Consider the following 19,841-nt stretch of genomic DNA (forward strand, 5'->3'; position numbering starts at 1 on the left):
CATCCAGGGAGCTAAAAATGTACTCCCTACTAATGAGAGGTCACACGCAGTGCTTGTTGTCCTAGTGCTGCCTCCTGGCCGCAGTACTTCATGAGGGAGAAGAAAAAGGCAGAAATTGTGACCAGCTTGATTAACTTTCCACTCCAGGGAATGGCACAGTGAATTGGCTAGGAGTGTGGAGGCTGACTTCAGACTGCCTGGGTTCAAATCCTAGCTCTGACAATTGTCAGATGAAACTTGGATGAGTTAATTTCCCCTAAATTTCCATTTCCTCTTTGCAAATGGAAATTACCACAGTATCTCTTTGTTATGACGAGTATTAAGTAAAATGGTGCCTGAAAAATAATTGCCAAAATGTTTGGCACAATGAATTTAAAATACAATTAATATTTGCTCAAATAACAACCTCTAGAGAGAGTGAAGAATTGACTCACAGAGGCTTTCAGAGTTTTTGTTACTAATGGCCAGATTTCATCCCAAGAAGTGATTCTCAAGATCCATGCCTGTTGCCTAGCTATTTTTTTTTCAAAATAAATACTTAAGAAATTTTAAAAGTAAGCTGATATAGCCTGAGTCACACAGTGAGACCCTGTCTCAACAAAACTTCAAAAAATTATCCAGGCATGGTAGTATGCACCTGTAGTCCCAGTTACTCAGGAGGCTAAGGTGGGAGGATTGTTTGAGCCCAGGACCTCAAGGCTACAGTGAGCCATGATTGTGCCACTGCACTCCAGCCTGGGCAACAGAATAAGACCTTATCACAACAATAATAATAATTAATAATAATAAGCTGATGAAGTCATATATTCTCCTTACATGCAAAGAGAAACACAGCATACAGTTGGAGAGCAATATGTTGCTTTTCTTCAACAAATGTACCCGAAATTATACATCAAAAAAAGAGTTTTTATCTTCAAAATAGTCACATCAGGGAACCCATGCACTTATATATCAATAATGCACTTATATAAATAATGCTGCCAAACATTTTTGGATCTCCTTCTTCTAAGTTACCTTTACGGCTTACTTCTTTTGGATGTCTTCATTGGCAACAAAATTTTATCCTTTGGGAGTTTTTAATTTTGAAAGCAGATTTAAAACCAACACATATGAATAAGATGGAGAAGAATGTCACCTCTGATCAAAAATGAGGAAATAAAGACCTTTTTGCATAACTAGTCAAATGTCTCAAACAATTCCAGAGAATCTCTAAAACATTTCAAGCTAATGAAAGCACTGTCAGATTTAACATGTTGCTTTCTATGTGATTAACAAGTTATATATTTATTTAATGTTATTAAATACCTCTAGAGCACTGTGACGAGCACTGTTCTAGAAACTTTTACATATATCAGTTCATTTAATGCTCGCATCTTATGAAGTAGGTACTCTCAGTATCCTCATTTTACAGATGAGGTCATTGAGACACAGAGAAGTTAAGGATTTTGTCCCAAGACACAGAGCTAGTAAGTGGAGGAGGCAAAAGTCAAACCCAGGCTGTCTACTTAGTATATTTGCTATATTTTCTTAAAAGTACAACCTTTTTGTATCAGTAGTTATGCTTTCTGGGTTGTCTGAGGTAATGTAATTTAAACTTGGTGAAAGATACAATATATCTTCATGAGTTTTGTTTTACCTGAGCTAAAAGCCTTCTTAGTGTTAAGAAGCACTATCTCAACTATTTTCCTCTATCTTCCCACAGCAAGCTATACAAGGAGGAAACAGTCCCAATTTCCAACTTCCTAGTTTTCTCTTGATCCATAGGTTGACCTGTTTTTCCACATAAGGAGTCCTTTCACCCAGAAGCTTCTTCAACCTTGGACCGGATCAGTCTCTCTTCTCACGATGTTTCCTCACACCTATTTCAAAACTCGTCTCCTTACAATTCATTTTTTCTATTACATCACTCAGTAGGTCAATCTTGCTAGATTAATGGAGAAGAAGGAAAAGGGGAGTGAAGAAGGATGTTTAAGCCCTCTTTGAAAAAGTACCTTTTCATATTCTTTCCCATAAGGAAAATGCTTCAAATGTCTCACTTTGCTCTCCTTTGCTTTGAAATAGGAGTTTCCAAAGCAGCTTCATACCAATGCCAAAAAAATATCACTAACGGGCCATTCAGATAGTGACAACAACCCCAAGGAAACATAATTAAGCAAATTTTAAAAATAAAATATACTGGAACTTTTTTATTTCAGGATAAAAGAAAAATACAGGAAGAAATCTCACAGAAGCGTCTGAAAATAGAGGAAGACAAACTAAAGCACCAGCATTTGAAGGTAATTTATGGCTTTAATTTCATTTCAGTGATTTTGTATTCAAAAATTCTATTGGTACTCAAATTTCAATAGTAAAAGAGCTTTAGGAAAGAAAAAAATTTCAAGATAGTTTGACTAACATTGTGATAACTATAGGGGAGGCCAACAAAGCAGTAACATTTGCATATGAGATTAATACCTTCTAGCAAACGTGTGCAAAGTTGAACACATGGTTTTATTACTTTTATCCTTTATAACTGAGTTTCCCAACCTTGAGAATTCAGCCTTGAGAATTTGGCCCTGCTCGCAGTCTTGCTTAACATCCCTAGGGAGTGCATCCAGCTAGGAAGTGCCTTTTGAAATCAATGAAAGGCCAGTCATTCCCCCGGGGGTGCAGAACAGTGTCTGGCCTGGTCAAGGATGCTTGTATTTAAAAGCTCAGTGCAATAAGTCCAATGTTGTTTGAGTATGCTTCGGGTTTTTGTTTTATTTTGTTTTGACAGAACATGAGATCATAACCAGAAATAACTCTCCATGTTTAAAATCAGATTTTACATCTTTCACTGGGTGTGGCCATTTTGTAATTACAGCACATTGCGTTTCAACATTTTATTACTTAGCTTAGTGACAGGATACAAGCAAATGACAAACAGCAGTTCCTTGTGAAAAGGCCCAAGCAGGAAACTACTTATCTGACAGGGCTGCTATCAATAGATTTAATGAATCCCCTTAATGATACAAGGCTGCACACTCACGGGGTCTACAAACTTAAGTTAAACTTGCCATATGCAACTGACTTGATTTTTCTAATGGAACAAGTACCTGCCTCTGAAAAGAAACAGAATTTAAGATTCCAATTAGCCTCACTCTCTGGATTCTGTTTGCTTCTTTGCTTCTAAACAAGTTGACATTTCCGATGTTTGATGGATAATTTCAAAGCACAGTTAGTCTCCTCCCCTTCCAATATGTCACGTTGAATTTACATGAGTAGTATACATAGTCAAGAAATGTAGTGTGTACTCCTAGAAAATCAATGAAATTTTTTTTAAAAAGTGCCAAGTTGTTCCAGTGCAATTTAAATGAAGTCAACAGTCAAATCTAGAAAGTTTTTTAGATAGGCCATTTCTAACTCCAAAACCAGAGGTCATTTGCTCTCCTTTCCTCTCTCTCTCTCTCACACATACACTTGCACAATTTACACACACACACAATCACACACACAATACGCACAATCCAGATCTCCCAATGAACTACTTCCTGCTTCTGAGTAAAATGATAGCTCTCTAGCTATCCTTGAGAATGGGCAATTGCTATCCTCGCAGAATGGGTAACCACAAAACAGTGGAGCTCACAGTAGAAGAGAAGATTTAAATATCCCCTTAGTTCGTTCTAGAAGTAAGTTTCGCATGAAAAGCCTGACTCACTGAAAGGTCCATTTCTGAAGTAGCACCTCATTTCAGCACTTGCCAAAAACAGTCTGGAAAGTAGTACATGATCTTCCTTATTGGTTTCTCTCCAGAACACAGGAGACCTCTCCTGATCCAATCTAATCAAAACATTTATCACGTTTTGGACTGCCATATACAGTTGTGCAGATTGTGTACTGCACAAATGTACCTGAAATGATGGTGCTAAAATCTTGTCCACATTCCTTTGCCAGTCGTGCACTCTGGTTCAGGGATGCTTATAGCTGGAGCGAAAGGTTTCAATTTTCTCTGCACGAAAGTGCTATCCACTTTCCCAAGCTGTTCATTGGACAAAAGGGGTGTGTGTGGCATGGAGCAGGGCTAGGAGTTGGGGGAAATGACACATTGTCCTAATTTGGGAAATTCAAGATTAAATAAACAAGATAAATGATAGTTGTTTTAATTTAAACTACATTATAAGTATTCTTTAATCTGGGGTGGTCAAGAAGGCACTATTAAAGGTATGGGATTCAAGTTGAGTCTTAACTGATAAGTAGAATTTATATGGATGTATATAGGGCCTTCAGTCAATAAATATTTACTAAGTACATTTTATGTACAAGGTATGAAGCTAGACACTAAGAATATAAAACAAGTGAAATTTGGCCTGCGTCCTTAAAATGGCAACTGATACATAAACTCATAATAACAGTTATTCTGTAATAATCACTGTATGGGAGGCGTAAACTGCACAGGGCACAGAGAAGAAAGAGTGGCTATTTCAGTAGAGCACATTCTTCCAAGTTTTGTAGAAAATAGTTGTCTATACCAAACAGCAACAAGGCATAATTCCAAAATGGGGTTCAAAATGTGCAAAAGTATTTTTAAAAACAATTCTACAATGTCTTCACCAAATTAAAAAGCTCTGTTGGCCTCTATAGTCTGTCTCTTATTTTCTTCATCCATTTGTCCTAGTCTTCATGACTATCCTCTCCACTTTCCTGATTGCAAATTAGTTCATTATACTTCAGTGATACACATTAAACAACATAAGCATAAACATTTACAAAGTGTTCCCCCTATATCAGAATACACACATTTCAAAATAGTTGTAGTAACTCACTCTGATATTCTTTAGCTTCTGAACCTGATGATCATTCTCATAATGTGCTAGCAAGGGAATTTCTGGGACATTTTTTATATCTTAATATTCAAACTATTCATACAGAGATTTTTTTTCTGTATGGATCTTCTTGCCTAGTAATATGATCACAATCTCATGTTACCAGGAAACACAAAATACAATCAATCTGAAAAATTTTTTACTTCCGTGAGTCCGTTCAATTCAATCTATGAAAAACCAATTTATTCCTACTCTACTGTAACTTCTGGGTAGATATAGAAGTGCTTCAGGAAAACCTTTTCCTAAAAAAACTGCAGAAAGACCTATCACCTGCATGTCACATATTTTCATTTAGTTCATATGGCTTTCAATTCTGAATTTCATTGTAAAGTAGATTTTATTATACTCATTAGCCTCATATACTAAAGTGCAAGTCTAAACTGTGACATAAAAGCAAAATAACTCTTTTGATTACTACAGTATGTATGTGATTGCATCATATACCGTTTTGATTGCACGTCCAAATTGAATATTTTATATTTAAGTTCAAAGAGTTCTCTACCAGGCATAAATAAAAATTTATGGAGTATGAACAAAGTTTTACAAGACTAAAATTAAAATTATTTCTAACCAGACTAAAAACCAAGAATATAGCCCCAAGTTAACATAATCACATCACAAGAATGATTTGCTACTCTCTATAATTCAGCCTCATAAGACCACCCCATCTGAGTGTTTCTTATAGAGCTATGTATGCCATTGGCTGGAACTTTCCTTATAGGTGGTTTGTAAGGAGTAAAACTTACTTCTATAGGTGTTACTGTCTTCTTTCCTATGCATTAGCTAAAATTCTATTAGATAAAAATAAATTAGAATCAAGGTAAATTAATAAAATGCTACTATATTCAGAGTTTCTTAGCATCTTTGACCCCAGGAGCTGAATCTTGACCAATGTTAATCATATTTACTGGGTCTGCAGGAAAACATTTTTGCAAACAGCTAAACAGCTATAATCAATGGTTAAGATCACACTGGGGTAAAGAATCTCTGGCCACAGAGTGGAGTAATACAAATTGCTCTTATGGTGTATATCGTCCACATGCAACTGCTTAAGATTCTGAAAAGGCCAACACAAATGTGATGATCGGGGTTGAAGCTGTTATTTACTAAATCTAGTGGTTTTCAAACCATGTTCTGTGTATCCATAAGCTTTCAGGCCCCCTCACTGCTTCAATTAGAGCAGTCCAGAATTCATCTGTTTCCCAAAGTTATAATGTTATATTGGTTTTTTTTTTAAGAAAAAAAAGATTTAAAAGTCATTGCCTTAGTAAAAAATAATCATCCTTTGGTAATTATCTATCACAACTAAACTTAATTTTAAATGTTTTTTTAATACAGAGATACTTGTATCTCAGTGGTATTTATTCTAGCATCCTTAAAAACACACACACACACACACACACACAAAGTTATTCTTACTTACTGTCATTTAAATTTCAATATAAGAGGAAGAAGTCCCAGAAAATAAAGTTCCCATTCTCTCCTCACGGATTTTAAATATAGTGAATCCCCAATGAATAATTAACAATGAATAACTGAACAAATAATTTATAGGGCAGATTGGACACATAATGAGAGCCCTTTTATTCCAGGAGAAAAAGAGAAACTTGAGCTCCTTGAAAATAACACGACCATATATCTGACGCTTCCTACTTGAGATGTAGACTACACGCTAATTAAAGCCTATCCAACATTTACAGGTCTTTTTCATTTGTTTTAAGTCTTCTTAGGTCTTTAAACTCCAAGACCAGGCATTTAATTTCCTCATGCAAATTCAAGAGGAGTTTTTGCTTTTTCCATCTGGTGAAACATAATTTTTTGTGTGTTGTTAAAGTTGACAAAAACTCACCAACATTTAGACAGATCAGTAAATTTTGCACTTAAGAATGTCTATAACCAGGGAGATTCTGAGAAGAAAGAAGGGGAGCTAAGTAGGCAAAACAATAAACAGCTGCCACACAGCCTAAGAATAACACTGAATGTGTTTAAGGCACAACAGCAACCTTCTGTTTTGCTCACCATTCCAATTAATCCCACAAAAGATTTTTTTAAAGCAGTCATTGCATGCTCTCACGGGGGGAAATATCAAAATGGCTTCAAGAAGCTTTTGACTTTGTTAACGACACAGATGACACTAAAGACATCATATTTTGAGGTCCCATTATGACTGTGATAAACATACAGTATGGCATGGTTCTGAAGACAGAAAGTGAGGGTCAGGATGGGGCTGCCAGGAGTATGGGGGCCAGGGATCTTCATGCTGGAGGAGAGACCCAAACTAAACCTTGAAGTATAAATGGGGTTTAGATGCATAAAAACTGGCTTTGAATAGAGTCAAGAAGGTTACAATGAGAGAAAATACCAGATTTATTCAGGCAAGGCACTGAGAGAAAATAATTCCTCTTTAACGTGTCACCTATTGAAATTCATAAGATTTGAAAGCAGTAAGAGATTTTGGAAATCATTGACCGATATAAGAACATATCTTTATGTTTCCTGACATCAGAAAAAGGCCTTGAGGGAGAAATGGCTTCTAGATGGAATCAGCAGTGGAAAAGAACAGGAAGAGATGAAGAAGCAAAATCAACAAGACCAGCACCAGATCCAGGTTCTGGAACAAAGTATCCTCAGGTATGGCCCTCACTGAGATACTCCACAACTACCTTTATTTTGACTTTGTCCTATGTTGTGCATAGACATGGCATTCTTACTTTCAGAAGCATAATCAAATCTTTCATTTCAATTTCTTTTTTTTTTTTTAAGGCATGTTTTCACATTGTCACCCAAGCTGGAGTGCAGTAGCATGATCTCGGCTCACGGCAACCTCCACTCCCAGGGCTCAAGCAATTCTCCAGCTTCAGCCTCCTGAGTAGCTAGGACTACAGGCACCCACCACCAATGCTCGGCTAATTTTTGTATTTTTGTAGAGACAGGGTTTCACCATGTTGCCCAGGCTGGTCTAGAACTCCTGAGCTCAAAGTGACGCACCCGCCTCAGCCTCCCGATGTACTGCGATTACAGGTGTGAGCCACCATGGTCAGCCTTCCATATAAATTTCTAAAACACCAAAAGGCCCCAACAGAAATTTTACTTTAAATATCACCTGAGTATAGCAACACTAGATTTATTTTTAAATGCATATTGATGACTTACTCATACCTCTCTGAGCCTATTTCCTGCAGAATGGTAGTAACAATGCCTACCTTTTAAAAAATGTATGTGCTAAACTACCAGCACCTACCTAGCACATGGTAGGTACACAAACAACAGTCCTTCTTCACAGCCCCAGCCCCTACTCTCACCTTAGGACAGGTGACAAGTCTACAGGTGTGTTTACCCTGTCCTTCCATCATATTTCTCTCAGGCCCCCCCCAGTCACGACCATGATATTGGGAAGAAGATTCTATAGGAATACTCTACTCACAGTTTCCCTCTTCTAGTTCTTTGACGATTTGGTCACAGGTGTTCACTTCATTTCTCAACATCCTTTCCTGCTTATTTTGTGAGATCAGTACAATCAGGCAACTGCTGGTGTAAGAAGTAATGTTCTAAAATTATCTTGGCTTGAAATAAGGTGATGGACATGAAAAAACCGGAAAGCTCAAATGTAAGGGGATTATTGGTATTATCACATGCAAAAAAAGCACAAAAGAAACAGATACGGGAAAGGTCAGAATCATTTTCCAACCTATATAGGGAAAACATTTAAAAGATGGAATTTCTAGTGTTATAATCATGACAACAAATTAAAGTCTGCCCATCTTTGAATATAGACGACTTTCAAAACCTCATTCACTTTAATGTATTGCCTTTACTGAGGACTATAGAAAAGATCTGAAACACAAAAGTATTTGGTATCTGTGTTATGACCACATTTTGTCCATACTCACTGCACTATACAAACAGATCTCATTAGGCTTAAAACTGACAACATGAAAAAAAGGCTTCCTCTCTTCAAATTATTTCCATCCATTTTACTTGATTAATTGCATGCACTTGTATATTTAATAGCTAAAGTCACTGACTGCTCATCCTTATCTAGATGTTTTTGAAATTAACAATTCTTAAAAGGTTATATAATTGAAATGTTTGCATTTATAAACCCCTCAGTTGTTTACTCAAAGATTTGAAGTGCTTCTAAATAGTGGATAATAAATACTTTAAAAATAACCCAATAAATCAACTCTACAGTTTGGAAAACTCAATTCTTATCAAGGCATCCCTTAGCAAGACCTTCTCACCAAGATCCCAGCATAAGTGGGTGATTACTTTCTTTATTCCTCAACACAGAACCCTTATCTCTGAAGGAGTCCTGAACTTAATCCCCGTAAACCTTTCCCACTGCACAGACACCTACTTGCTTCCCCTCAAAACCTCCTTTCAGAGTCTTTCCACCCACTGAACACCTACAACTTTCTCTGCATCTGATGATAATTGAAGTGGCTACATATACTCAAACTCCATTAACAGGCTTGGGCAGCATTCTGAGTAATCCGAGTATTAACCGGGACTCTACTGATTGCTTTTAGGCCTTGCCTGAATGCTCTGAGAAGCACATAAGCTCCCAGAAGTATTGACAGTGGCTTGTCTAGTTAGAGCTCCTTCCTAACCCAAAATTAAAAAGGAGAAGGAGGAGGGAGAGGAAAAGAGAGATATATTTAATAAGCCATAGTATACACCAGACAGTTTACATATATTGTCCCATTTAATCTTCATAACCTGGTGAGGGTAGGTATTATTACCTTCACTTCTTTCAGAGGAGTTAAGGAGTTCACACAACTAGGAAGTGGGAGGTCAGGGACTGACCCATTTGACTACTCCACAGTGCCTGTGAAGTGATAGCACACAGCAACCTCTGTGGACTGAAAAGCTATTCTCTCTTATAGAAAATCTTTGATGTGTGTTCTGTCCCTTTGATCTCCTTTCTCCAAAATCTCCAACCACACTTAGGGTCTCCCTCTATGTCCCCCTATTCTCTTTGGTAAATTACTGATTTCATGTTTGTTTATTATCCAATTTCTCGCATCTCACTACAACTTTTAGATCTTCATGATGCTATGAATCCATCAATACTCCTTTGTGAACACCAAATGAGTTTAGTCCTTAAATATAAGTAATAATAACAGTAATGGTTCATTTTTAAAGGAAGTTGTATAATTTACAAAGCACTTGAACTTACATTAAGTCATTGAAAACAAAAATCCTAGAAAGAAAGCACCAACACCTCCATTTCACAGATGAGCAAATAGGCGCAGAGAGAAAACGTGACTTAATTAAGGCCACAGAGTCAGTAAAGGGTAGACTTAGATCTCAAAGCAAGCCAGGTTCAGTGCTCTCCAGCTGAAAAATGAAAAGAGAGCTGTAAATGCAAATACTCTAGAAATAGTAAAACACCTAACACAGACAAGTGTCTCTAATAATCAGCAAACTGCTTTGCTTAAGGAATGATCCTAAAAAGATGTATTTGCAAAAAAAAAAAGTAAAGAATTTGTTTTCTTGTGACCTATAGAGGCATGCTTATCTGGTTAAAAATATAAAAACAACAGAATGTTCCAAAGCAACACACGAAGAGAAAAAATATCTATGCCTTGTCTGTATTAAGCAACCTCCCCTACTGCCCAGCATTATAAAAATCACATTGCCAAAGCAGCTTTACCTGATAATGGAACATTTTCTTCTCAAATGTTTGTAAAGCTGCTAAAAAAAAAAAAACAACAAATCAGGTGCATGTTTTTAAATTCAATCTTTCTCCTAAACAAGTACCTACAGTGCTTGAGAAGCTCTTATTACCAGCTAAATCAGTACAATTTCCTGTTAGCACCGAGTAGCAATGGAGCCAACTGATGAAGTTGGACCAGGGAGAGCCACTGACAATCCCTAAGCAGGGAAAGTAACTCAAACTCTGAATGTGATTTATCACTTGACTTGCGTGCCTGCTCGAGGGTAACATTTGCCACTCTGCCAGGCCCCTCAGCTAGAAGATAAGATTTTAATGGGAACATCAAAATAGAAATATTGCTATCCGTGGAGTCCATAGCAGGGCCAGACTTTGCCCATGAACCTTTCTTTCTTTCTACTTCCAAGGCGTTGTAAGATGAACTGAAACAGCGTTGCCTCTGGCATTCAAATCCCTGTTCTGCTGACGTAGTACACAGGTTTGGCCATGTTCTTTCATTTCTTTGAGCCTCAGTTTCCTTGCCTGCAATGTGGGACAGTTATAGCCACTTCACAGGACTGCTATGAATACAGAGTGCCTGATACATGGTAGGTGTACAAAAAATATTAAATACTAGTCCTTACTAAAAGGTGAAATTAGAAGAACAACACTGCACGGATCTTTATCCAGGTATTTTTATTTTTTGGCCAAGTTCTCTCCTCTCTTTATGCTAGTACAAAGAGTGTTTTTCTTGGAGTAAACTGAGAATACCAACCGATGAGGATTCTTTCCATTTGGAAATAATCTATGATTTTTTTTATGGCTTAAAGGCTAGAATGCTACCATAGGGGTTAATTTTTGTGGAACATTTGCTGTGGACCAGGCATCGTGCTAAACATTTCATGTATTTCATTGAATTCTCACAACTACCCTATTAGGTAGGTAACATTTAACGGATGAGAAAAATTGACACTAACAGAGGCTAACTCACCCTAAGTCATACAGCGAAACGTAAAGAGCCAGGATTTAAAACCTAATTAAAAGTCCTAATCATAAAAATAAAATTGTGCCTCAGATCCTGCAGAAATTTTAAATGTTGAATTCTGTAAACTCTATACTTTTATAGCATTTTTAAGTTTCCAATCTATGCTATAATTTCACTTTTATGTGTACCACTTTATGTAGACATTTACCTGAATATTTAACATATTAAAGACATTCAGAGGATACCCTGACTCACACATAACCTTTAAGTAAAGCATATCTGCTTATTCACCCTGTCGTTTTCTGTTCCAAAGAGAGGCAACATTTCAGAAAATAAGTGGGTTTCCATGGTTTCTGTCTCTGAGTTACATTCTTAGCCTTGGAACAATATTGTGGAGTATTTTGCCTGGTGCCCTGATTAATACCTTAGGAGGAAATGATCCCAGGGGAAGGCTATATTGACCATCTCCTTCTGAATCGCTTTGCTTAAATAGAGTTTCAATTTGCCTCCCAAATGAGCCCTGCACTTAATGCGACCACTGAACCATTTAGTGCCTGATTGTAGGCACTGGTGCACTGATTTTTCAGTCCAAATATCCATGTGCACAAATTTATACCTGGTTTAGAAATCTTGTCCTAACACTTTCGTTGCTCTCCTGTATCCAATAGCCCACACCCAAAATGACACCCCCAATAAGTCTTCATAGGAGGTATGCCCCCAGCAACTTGTTCACATCCTGGGTCCTTCTTTCCTATCCAGCTGCCCCGCAGTTTTCCATGACCTCCCTTAGCCAAACTGCCCTGCACTAAGCTCCCAGCCAGACACTCTACTTCTTGAACTGTGTCCAAAGACCTCTGACTTTAATTGGAGCACACAGAGCGCTTGTCAGAAATGTCATAAGCATGAAATGTAAAAGGTTAACTGCCGAGGAGAATGATGCAAATACACTGCACTCCCTTTGGGAAGGATAAGCTACTTATGATTAAATGTTCTCTAGTACAGATTTTTTTAATACTCCAAAGTGCCCTTCTGACCTTCTGCCTTCTTTTAATGAACTTTCATTTGTCCCCCAAATAGTTAGAAACCACCTTCCACAGATGATACAAATGGGCAAAGGTGTATGTGAAGCCTTGGATGTCTGTGTGACTATGTGTCATGAGAAAAGCCAAGTGGGCTGGCACAGCAGCTATAGCCACATCCCACATAACTTAAGGAAAATTCCTCCACAAAAAGAGCTGAAACCCAAGAAAATGCATTCTTCTCAATATCATGTAAAGTAATAATCTACTCAATTAACTAAAAAGAGAGCAGGCAAGATTCAATTCAAAAGGGAACCCAAAACGACGTAGAAATATAAAAGTTAAATTTTTCTGTTACTGATTATCATTTATCAAAGTTTAGCTCATCATTATTTCCATCCAAGTTTAACCCCTACTTAATGCTTTTAACTACCTGTGCAGGTCAATTGTACCTTAATGAAACTAATGTTTCATCAAACACGGGTGAGATATGCTACGTGAAAAATACTACATTCTAGATGTTTCTGCCTTCCTACCCTAACCCGTATCTAATACCACATAGCAGAGAGATAAGCTGCTCTTTTATGACAACATAAGAAAAAAAAAGAGGCGAAAAAAAACTCTACCATTTGTTTCTTATTAAATTTGCTGTTGCCTAGAGACACTCAAGAAATTATTCTAAGGTAATTATATGAGTCAAAATCATTCCAAGCATGTTTTTCACTCTCCATATTTGACTAATTGGTTTACTAGATTTATAATAGTTCATCTGTTGTTGTTTTCAATTTCCCAGATAGTCTGATTATTTTTAATTCAGGAGCTTCACTTTTAATTTAACAAAAAAAAGCCAAGTAAAACAAACTTAAAAGCAAAAAGGGAAGAAGTCTACCCACTCCAACCCACCAAAACACACACATACAAGCCCCTAGTACAACGCCTAGCACATAGTAGGAATACCTGTGAATACATAGCTTAATAAATGAATTAATGAGTAAAATAGATGATGTATAGATGAATGTTAGTACTTAAAAATACTACCTTTCTAAGAGGACCAGCTAAAGAAGCCTAGATAATGACTTGAACATTAATGAACTGAAAAGGAAAGCCTTGAAACTCTTTTAAAAATAAAAAAAGAATAAACATCCAGCTATTTTGAGTCAAGGGCAAAGTTAAATGGTAGTAGTGCCCTGGTTTTTGAAACAATTCTCAGTGGCATGTTTTAACATCTCACCAGCGCTTTGTTTACTTTCTCTCCATGTTCCCTTCCTCCATATGCCCTTTCATTTCCTTATCCCGACCCTTCAGCATTCTTTCTTGCTCATATTTGCCAATCTCATCTATATGTTAGTAGAAATAAAGATTAAATGGTTACTGGCCCCCACCATGATAAGCTGAAAAGTAGATTACAATAACCTCTGAGGGTCCTCCCTCCACTCCACTTCAATTTATTTAACAACAGCTACCCTTTATGGAGCACTATTCTGAGAATGACAATTCTCTGAGGGAAGTCTAATTAGCCTCATTTTGTACATAAGGACACTAAATCATAGAAAGCTATAAATCTGGCAACAGTCATGCCAGGAGTCACATGTAGGTCTTTCTGACTCCAGACCCTTCCCACCAGACCTCACACTGCTTATTCTTGATTCATTCCATGAACATTATTGAGAACTTGCCATATGTAAGTCTTTGAGTCTTATAGAGAAGATTCCATATAAACTAACCCCCCCCCCAAAAAAAATCGTGTTTTTCTCTCTTTAAATCCTTTAACTTTTCAAAATGCATTTACATTTATTATCTCACTTCAAGTGGTATTCAGTGCCTTGAAATACAAATTTGACACCATTAGCAGAGTTGTCATAGATCTTTGGCTGTGCTGACATAAGTAAAGACAGAACAAAGGAGCAACTGAACAATCCAGAAAGTGGGAGGTGAATTCATTTCAGTGACCCGTTCTCCAAGCCTTGGTCATAAAGGAAGAATGTTCAAGAGCAGCGACTCATCATAATAGAGAAAGGATCTGTGCTGCCTGCCACCAGGCCTAGACTTCTCCATTCTGCAGGAGAGTTTCCCTTGACTAATTTTACCATCTCAAAAAACTTCCACACCCACCCCCTTGCAATGCATCTTTTGTCTGCCATAAGGCAAATGTCACTTCGTCCATTTAGACCACCCAAGGTTATCTGATTCTTGTTGGTTATTCTATGTTTTATTAGGATTGGAATTTATATTTGTTGGTCTTCAAACAATGGAGTCCTGTTCCTTGGTATCAAATATGAACAATTAACATCAAGAAACAAAGCAAAAATGAAGTGGGTAAAAAATAGAAAATATAGTGGCTGCTCTATAATACAGTCAGGGATAAATGTTAAGGGTTACCAAGGCACAAAGCCAGGAATTATTTCTGAAAGGAAAGAGTCACTAGCTGTCTACATCATTGAATACTTTTTGCCATTTCATTATATAATTACAAGTAGTTTATTCATAGAAATGTTTTTCTCTACGATTTTTTTTTTTAGGAAAAGAAAAGAGGCTTACCAGAATCATGGATAAGTATATCTTCAGTTAACTTGCCATGTCCCGGCCACAACAGTAGTTGATGGTCACTTGGGAAACTCATGACAGCTGGGTACAAGTCAAATTATTACAATTATTTCACTCCTATTAAATGTTTGGCATGTACTACAAGGTCCTCTACAAGCCCTAATTAAAAAACACACACACCTAGTTTCTGTCCCGCCAGAGCAGTTGAGAAGCCCATAACAAACCAATCCTTCATATCACATCAACCTTGAGACTGTATGTTTATTTGCATTCATTTGAAAATGACATTTGTTTAATAACTTGTGCATGATAGTGGCTGATTCTCTAAAAACCAGTTTGGTTTCTTATTTTTCATGGCAAATGAAACCCTCAGTTTGCAAAATATTGTTCTGATTAAGAGGGTTTGCTTTTCTACTAAATCACTCTCTTCTAAATGTTGCATGCCTACATGGCAGTTTCAAATCAGGATACTCTCATCTGCCCATAATATAATTATTAATATTTGCAGAGTTATATTAGGAGATGAGATTCACCCATGCAAAAGCTAGTCACATATAATCAATTATTCAGCTTTCTAAACATCTGCTCTCTTCCCAACCATCAGAGCAAACTAATGCTTGTTTTAATGTCCTTGTTCCCTTGCCTCTCTGCTTCTCGTTATCTTAAAACTGCTGCATTGTATTATTTGTCCTATTCTTAAATGCTCAGGATTAGAGGCAATAGATCTGACTTGTGGCAAACTTAGTGTTTGCTGTATGCCAAATGCCCTTTAATTCTCTGGCATGCTTACCACTAGCATGCGACAGTTTGCACTACTAGGCTAGATCTTCCTTATTACACACATGCCCTTTGACAATGGCTGGTTCTAAGGCTCTTCTTCTTCTTCTTCTTCTTCTTCTTCTTCTTCTTCTTCTTCTTCTTCTTTTTTTAAGGACACCAGCCATATTGGATAGTTTTTGTTCTCGCCTACTGTCTATGCATTGAATTATTCTTCATCTTTTTTGATACGTACTTTTTAAAAATTTTTGTAAATGTAGGGGGTACAAGTGCAGTTTTGTTACATGGATACACTGAATAGCGGTGAAGTCTGGGCTTTTAGTGCAATCATCAGCCATATGTTCATTGTATCCATTAGGTAATTTCTCAACCCTAATACCCCTCCCACCTTCTCACCCTTCTGAGTCTCCAGTGGCTATTATTCCACTCTATATGTCCATATATACACATTACTTCACACCCACTTATACGTTAGAACATGTGGTATTTGTCTGTTTCTGAGTTATTTCACTTAAGATAATGATTTTATTTCAGCTTAGTGAAGAAAATATGCCTGATATGTAATAGGTCCTTAATAAAGGCTTGTTATATTTTGAAGTTGACCCCAACTTTAAAAAAAAAAAAGCTCACCTTCTAATAGATTACATTATCCTCAACTTTATTAAGAAAAGGTAGTTTGGCACTACCATTGGCCAAATTATCTATAAAGATGAAATATCTTTAACCTCTGACCCATTAGTAGTAATTTATCTGCCTATTACATATGACTAACACACTACAGTCAAGATAACTTGACTAAAGTCAACTGTATGTACTCACTAATAGCCATTGAATTTCCAGAGAGATTATTTTAGATGAGTTATGATTTAAAAAAATAAAAAGACCTTTCATTTTTCACTGCAAACCTTAACTATTCAGTATTAGCCAGCTGTCAACACAAATCATGCCAGATTTGATACATTTTTTAGAAACACATAAATCCTTTAACCACTGGGAGCAAAGACTGATTAATTTTTCTGTTTTTCTAGTTAACTACCTGAAATGCAAGATACTAATAATTCTGCAAATCAATGAAAAAAATTATGAAAAATCTCATAAAATGTGTCACACTACAATTCATTCCCCATAAAGTTACACAATAGTCAGCATATGGGTTTTGTCACTTTAAAAGGGTCCTCAAGAGCAGTTACTTAAATGAGATAGAAAGGTTCATTTCTCTCACATACATCAAATCCTAATTGGTAGACATTCAAGCAGAGGAGAGCATCAATGTTACATGAGGTTATCTAGAAGCCCTATTTCTTTCTGTCTTGTTGCTTTGCTACCTCCTAAGGGATGCCCTTGGCTATACGGTCAAAGCCAGCTCACTACCTCATCTGCATTCCACTTCAGGAAGGGAAGATAAATGGAGGACAAGCAGTTCTATTTTAACAGCATGACCTGACAGTTGCAGATGTCAATTCTGCTAATACCTTGTTGGCCACCTGAGAGCCTGTGAGTCCCAAAAGAAACTGGATCCAGCTGGACATGGTGGCTCACACCTGTAATCCCAGCTTTTAGGGAGGCCAAGGCAAGGTGGGAGGATCTCTTGAGCCCAGGAGTTAAAGACAACAAGCCTGGGCAGTACATGGATACTTAGTCCCTTAAAAAAAAAAAAATCCTTCTTTATCTAGCTTGGGGAATGTTGGGGGTGGGGGTTTGGTCCTAGCACTTCCATCAGCCGGCCTCAGAGGCACATCAGTAGTGGCATAACACCTGCTGACTCAGGCTATCCCAGAGAAATAGCCATTGGACCCCCTCTTTAGGTGTAGTCCTGGCTTTTAATAAGAGAGTTTGGGCTACTGAAATGCAAGTAATTCATCAGTCCCTTCAAAGTATAGATAAGAGCCAGTCATAAACTTAATTTCACACCTAGCATTGGTGGTTACATTGAAACTGCAGTAATATAATCAAATTGCATTAGCCAGCTTTATATTTAAGACCTACTGCTTCAATTACTTTGAACAACACAGTCTTGTGTGGAAGCAAAGAAAGTCTTGCTATAAAGTGGCCTTAGCTTAGGAAACCCCAGATTCTTTGAAGGAGACTGTTCTAAGAACTCCTACCAGAACCAAAGTCAAGCAGCCAAAAAAAATAAAATAAAATAAAGCCCGGACTTTAATCCTTGTTGAGATGGACTAACCCACTGAGCAGAAAAATCCCTAGTACAGCAAAATAACCCTAACGAAGATTAGGACAGAAATATTACCTTTATATATAATGGGTCAACACTTTTACACACTGGTGGGCCCCAGCTATCATTTCAATCTTCACTTCCTTCATTATCATAGAAAGTAAAAAATCCCTTAATACTGCTGAGCAAAATGAATGTTGTGTCTAAGTTCCCAAGAATCAATTTTTTTAAGTTTTCTTTCTACAGTGGCTAATTGGAGAGGAGTTGAGAGTTTGGACTTTGTAAGTAAAGATCTGATTTCAAATTCCATCCTGCCTCAGGCTGCCTGTGAGACTCTGGGCCGGTTGCCTTTCTAGGTGCCCAGCTTGCTCATCTGTCAATTGGAACTAACAGCAATACTCATGGGGGTTGCTGTAAGGACGAAATAGGCCAGTGCCTGGTGCAATGTAAATATGCAATATGTGTTAAATTTTATAAATGCTAACACATGAAGTACTGAAAGGTAGGATGATGACTTTTGAATTTTGGTTTGTGTGGTTTTTCCCCTCATGAGTTCCAGTCTGTTTGGCTCGCAATGGCAAACTCTATCAGGTTGTGAGTCCTTGTTAACTCCACCAAAAGCTGAGAGAGATAAATGGACCCGTAGCAGCAGAAAAATTGCCTTCTGAAATAACCTTTTCCTGATGCATCCAGCATTTATGTGCTGTCCTTTTTTCCAAGACAAAAAATTGCATGTTGGAATTGGATTGGAGACATTATCTCGTGATGATTAAGGGAGGTTATTACTACAACAGTTCATGAAATGAAAGCTACCTGCTTTTACCCAGGGAGCTCTTGAAAATAACCCTCCTTTTCCCCAGCAAATAGGCAAGGAAAAGAAAGATTCCAATAATGGATAGCATTACAAATCCTTTTTCATGTACTCTGCTTATCTAAATTGGCACAGGATGCCTGCCCACCATCTCTCAGAAATTGAGAGAGGTACTGACTCATCCATCAAGCCCCACCTAACAGCCTGGGAGGCACCAAGGAGGATATTTCTTTCTCTGCTGCCTGTTCCTCACCAAACTGAATCAGCATTTCAAGGAGCTAAATTCCCATTCTGAAAGGTAATACCTTCTAAAGATGGGGATGGCAGCACTTATGGAAATTCTAACCCATCAGCTGAAAGATAGGCATGTGAAGGTTAGAGAGATACCCCACAGTAACCTCCCCAAAAGCTCTCCATTTGAAAAAATTTTAATTTTACATATATATGTATATACACCCACACATAAACACACATACATATATATATATGTACATGCATACGTGTATGTGTATATGTGTGTGTATATATATATATATATATATATATATATATATATAGCCTTCTGAAATAACCTCTTCCTGATGCATCCAGCATTTATGTGCTGTCTTTTTTTCCAGGACAAAAAATTGCATGTTGGAATTGGATTGGAGACATTATCTCGTGATGATTAAGGGAGGTTATTACTGCAACAGTTCATGAAATGAAAGCTACCTGCTTTTACCCAGGGAGCTCTTGAAAATAACCCTCTTTTTCCTCAGCAAATAGACTATATATATATATATGTATATATAAATATATATGTGTGTATATATATAAATATATATATATATAAATAAAGTCTGGGCTTTATATATATATAAAGCCCGGACTTTAATCCTTGTTAGATGGACTAACCCACCGAGCAGAAAAGTCCCCAGTACAGCAAAATAACCCTAAGGGATATATATTTTTTTCCTATAGTGACTAATTGGAGAGGAGTTAAGAGTTCAGACTTTGTAAGTAAACATCTGATTACAAATTCCATCCTATACA

At 37.2% G+C, this 19,841-nt stretch overlaps 1 protein-coding gene across 1 annotated transcript in view; it reads left to right on the forward strand.

Annotated features, from left to right (window-relative positions):
• The window catches only part of PALMD (palmdelphin), a 47,349-nt gene that overhangs the window by 14,525 nt on the left and 12,983 nt on the right, over positions 1-19,841 (forward strand). Inside the window, exons 2-3 of the mRNA XM_063624353.1 lie at positions 2,196-2,276; positions 7,351-7,475. Coding sequence (XP_063480423.1) covers positions 2,196-2,276; positions 7,351-7,475 — 206 coding nt within the window. The remainder of the gene's footprint in view (positions 1-2,195; positions 2,277-7,350; positions 7,476-19,841) is intronic.

This window comes from Symphalangus syndactylus, chromosome 12, assembly GCF_028878055.3.
Source record: "Symphalangus syndactylus isolate Jambi chromosome 12, NHGRI_mSymSyn1-v2.1_pri, whole genome shotgun sequence".
Classification (NCBI taxonomy): Eukaryota; Metazoa; Chordata; class Mammalia; order Primates; family Hylobatidae; genus Symphalangus; species Symphalangus syndactylus.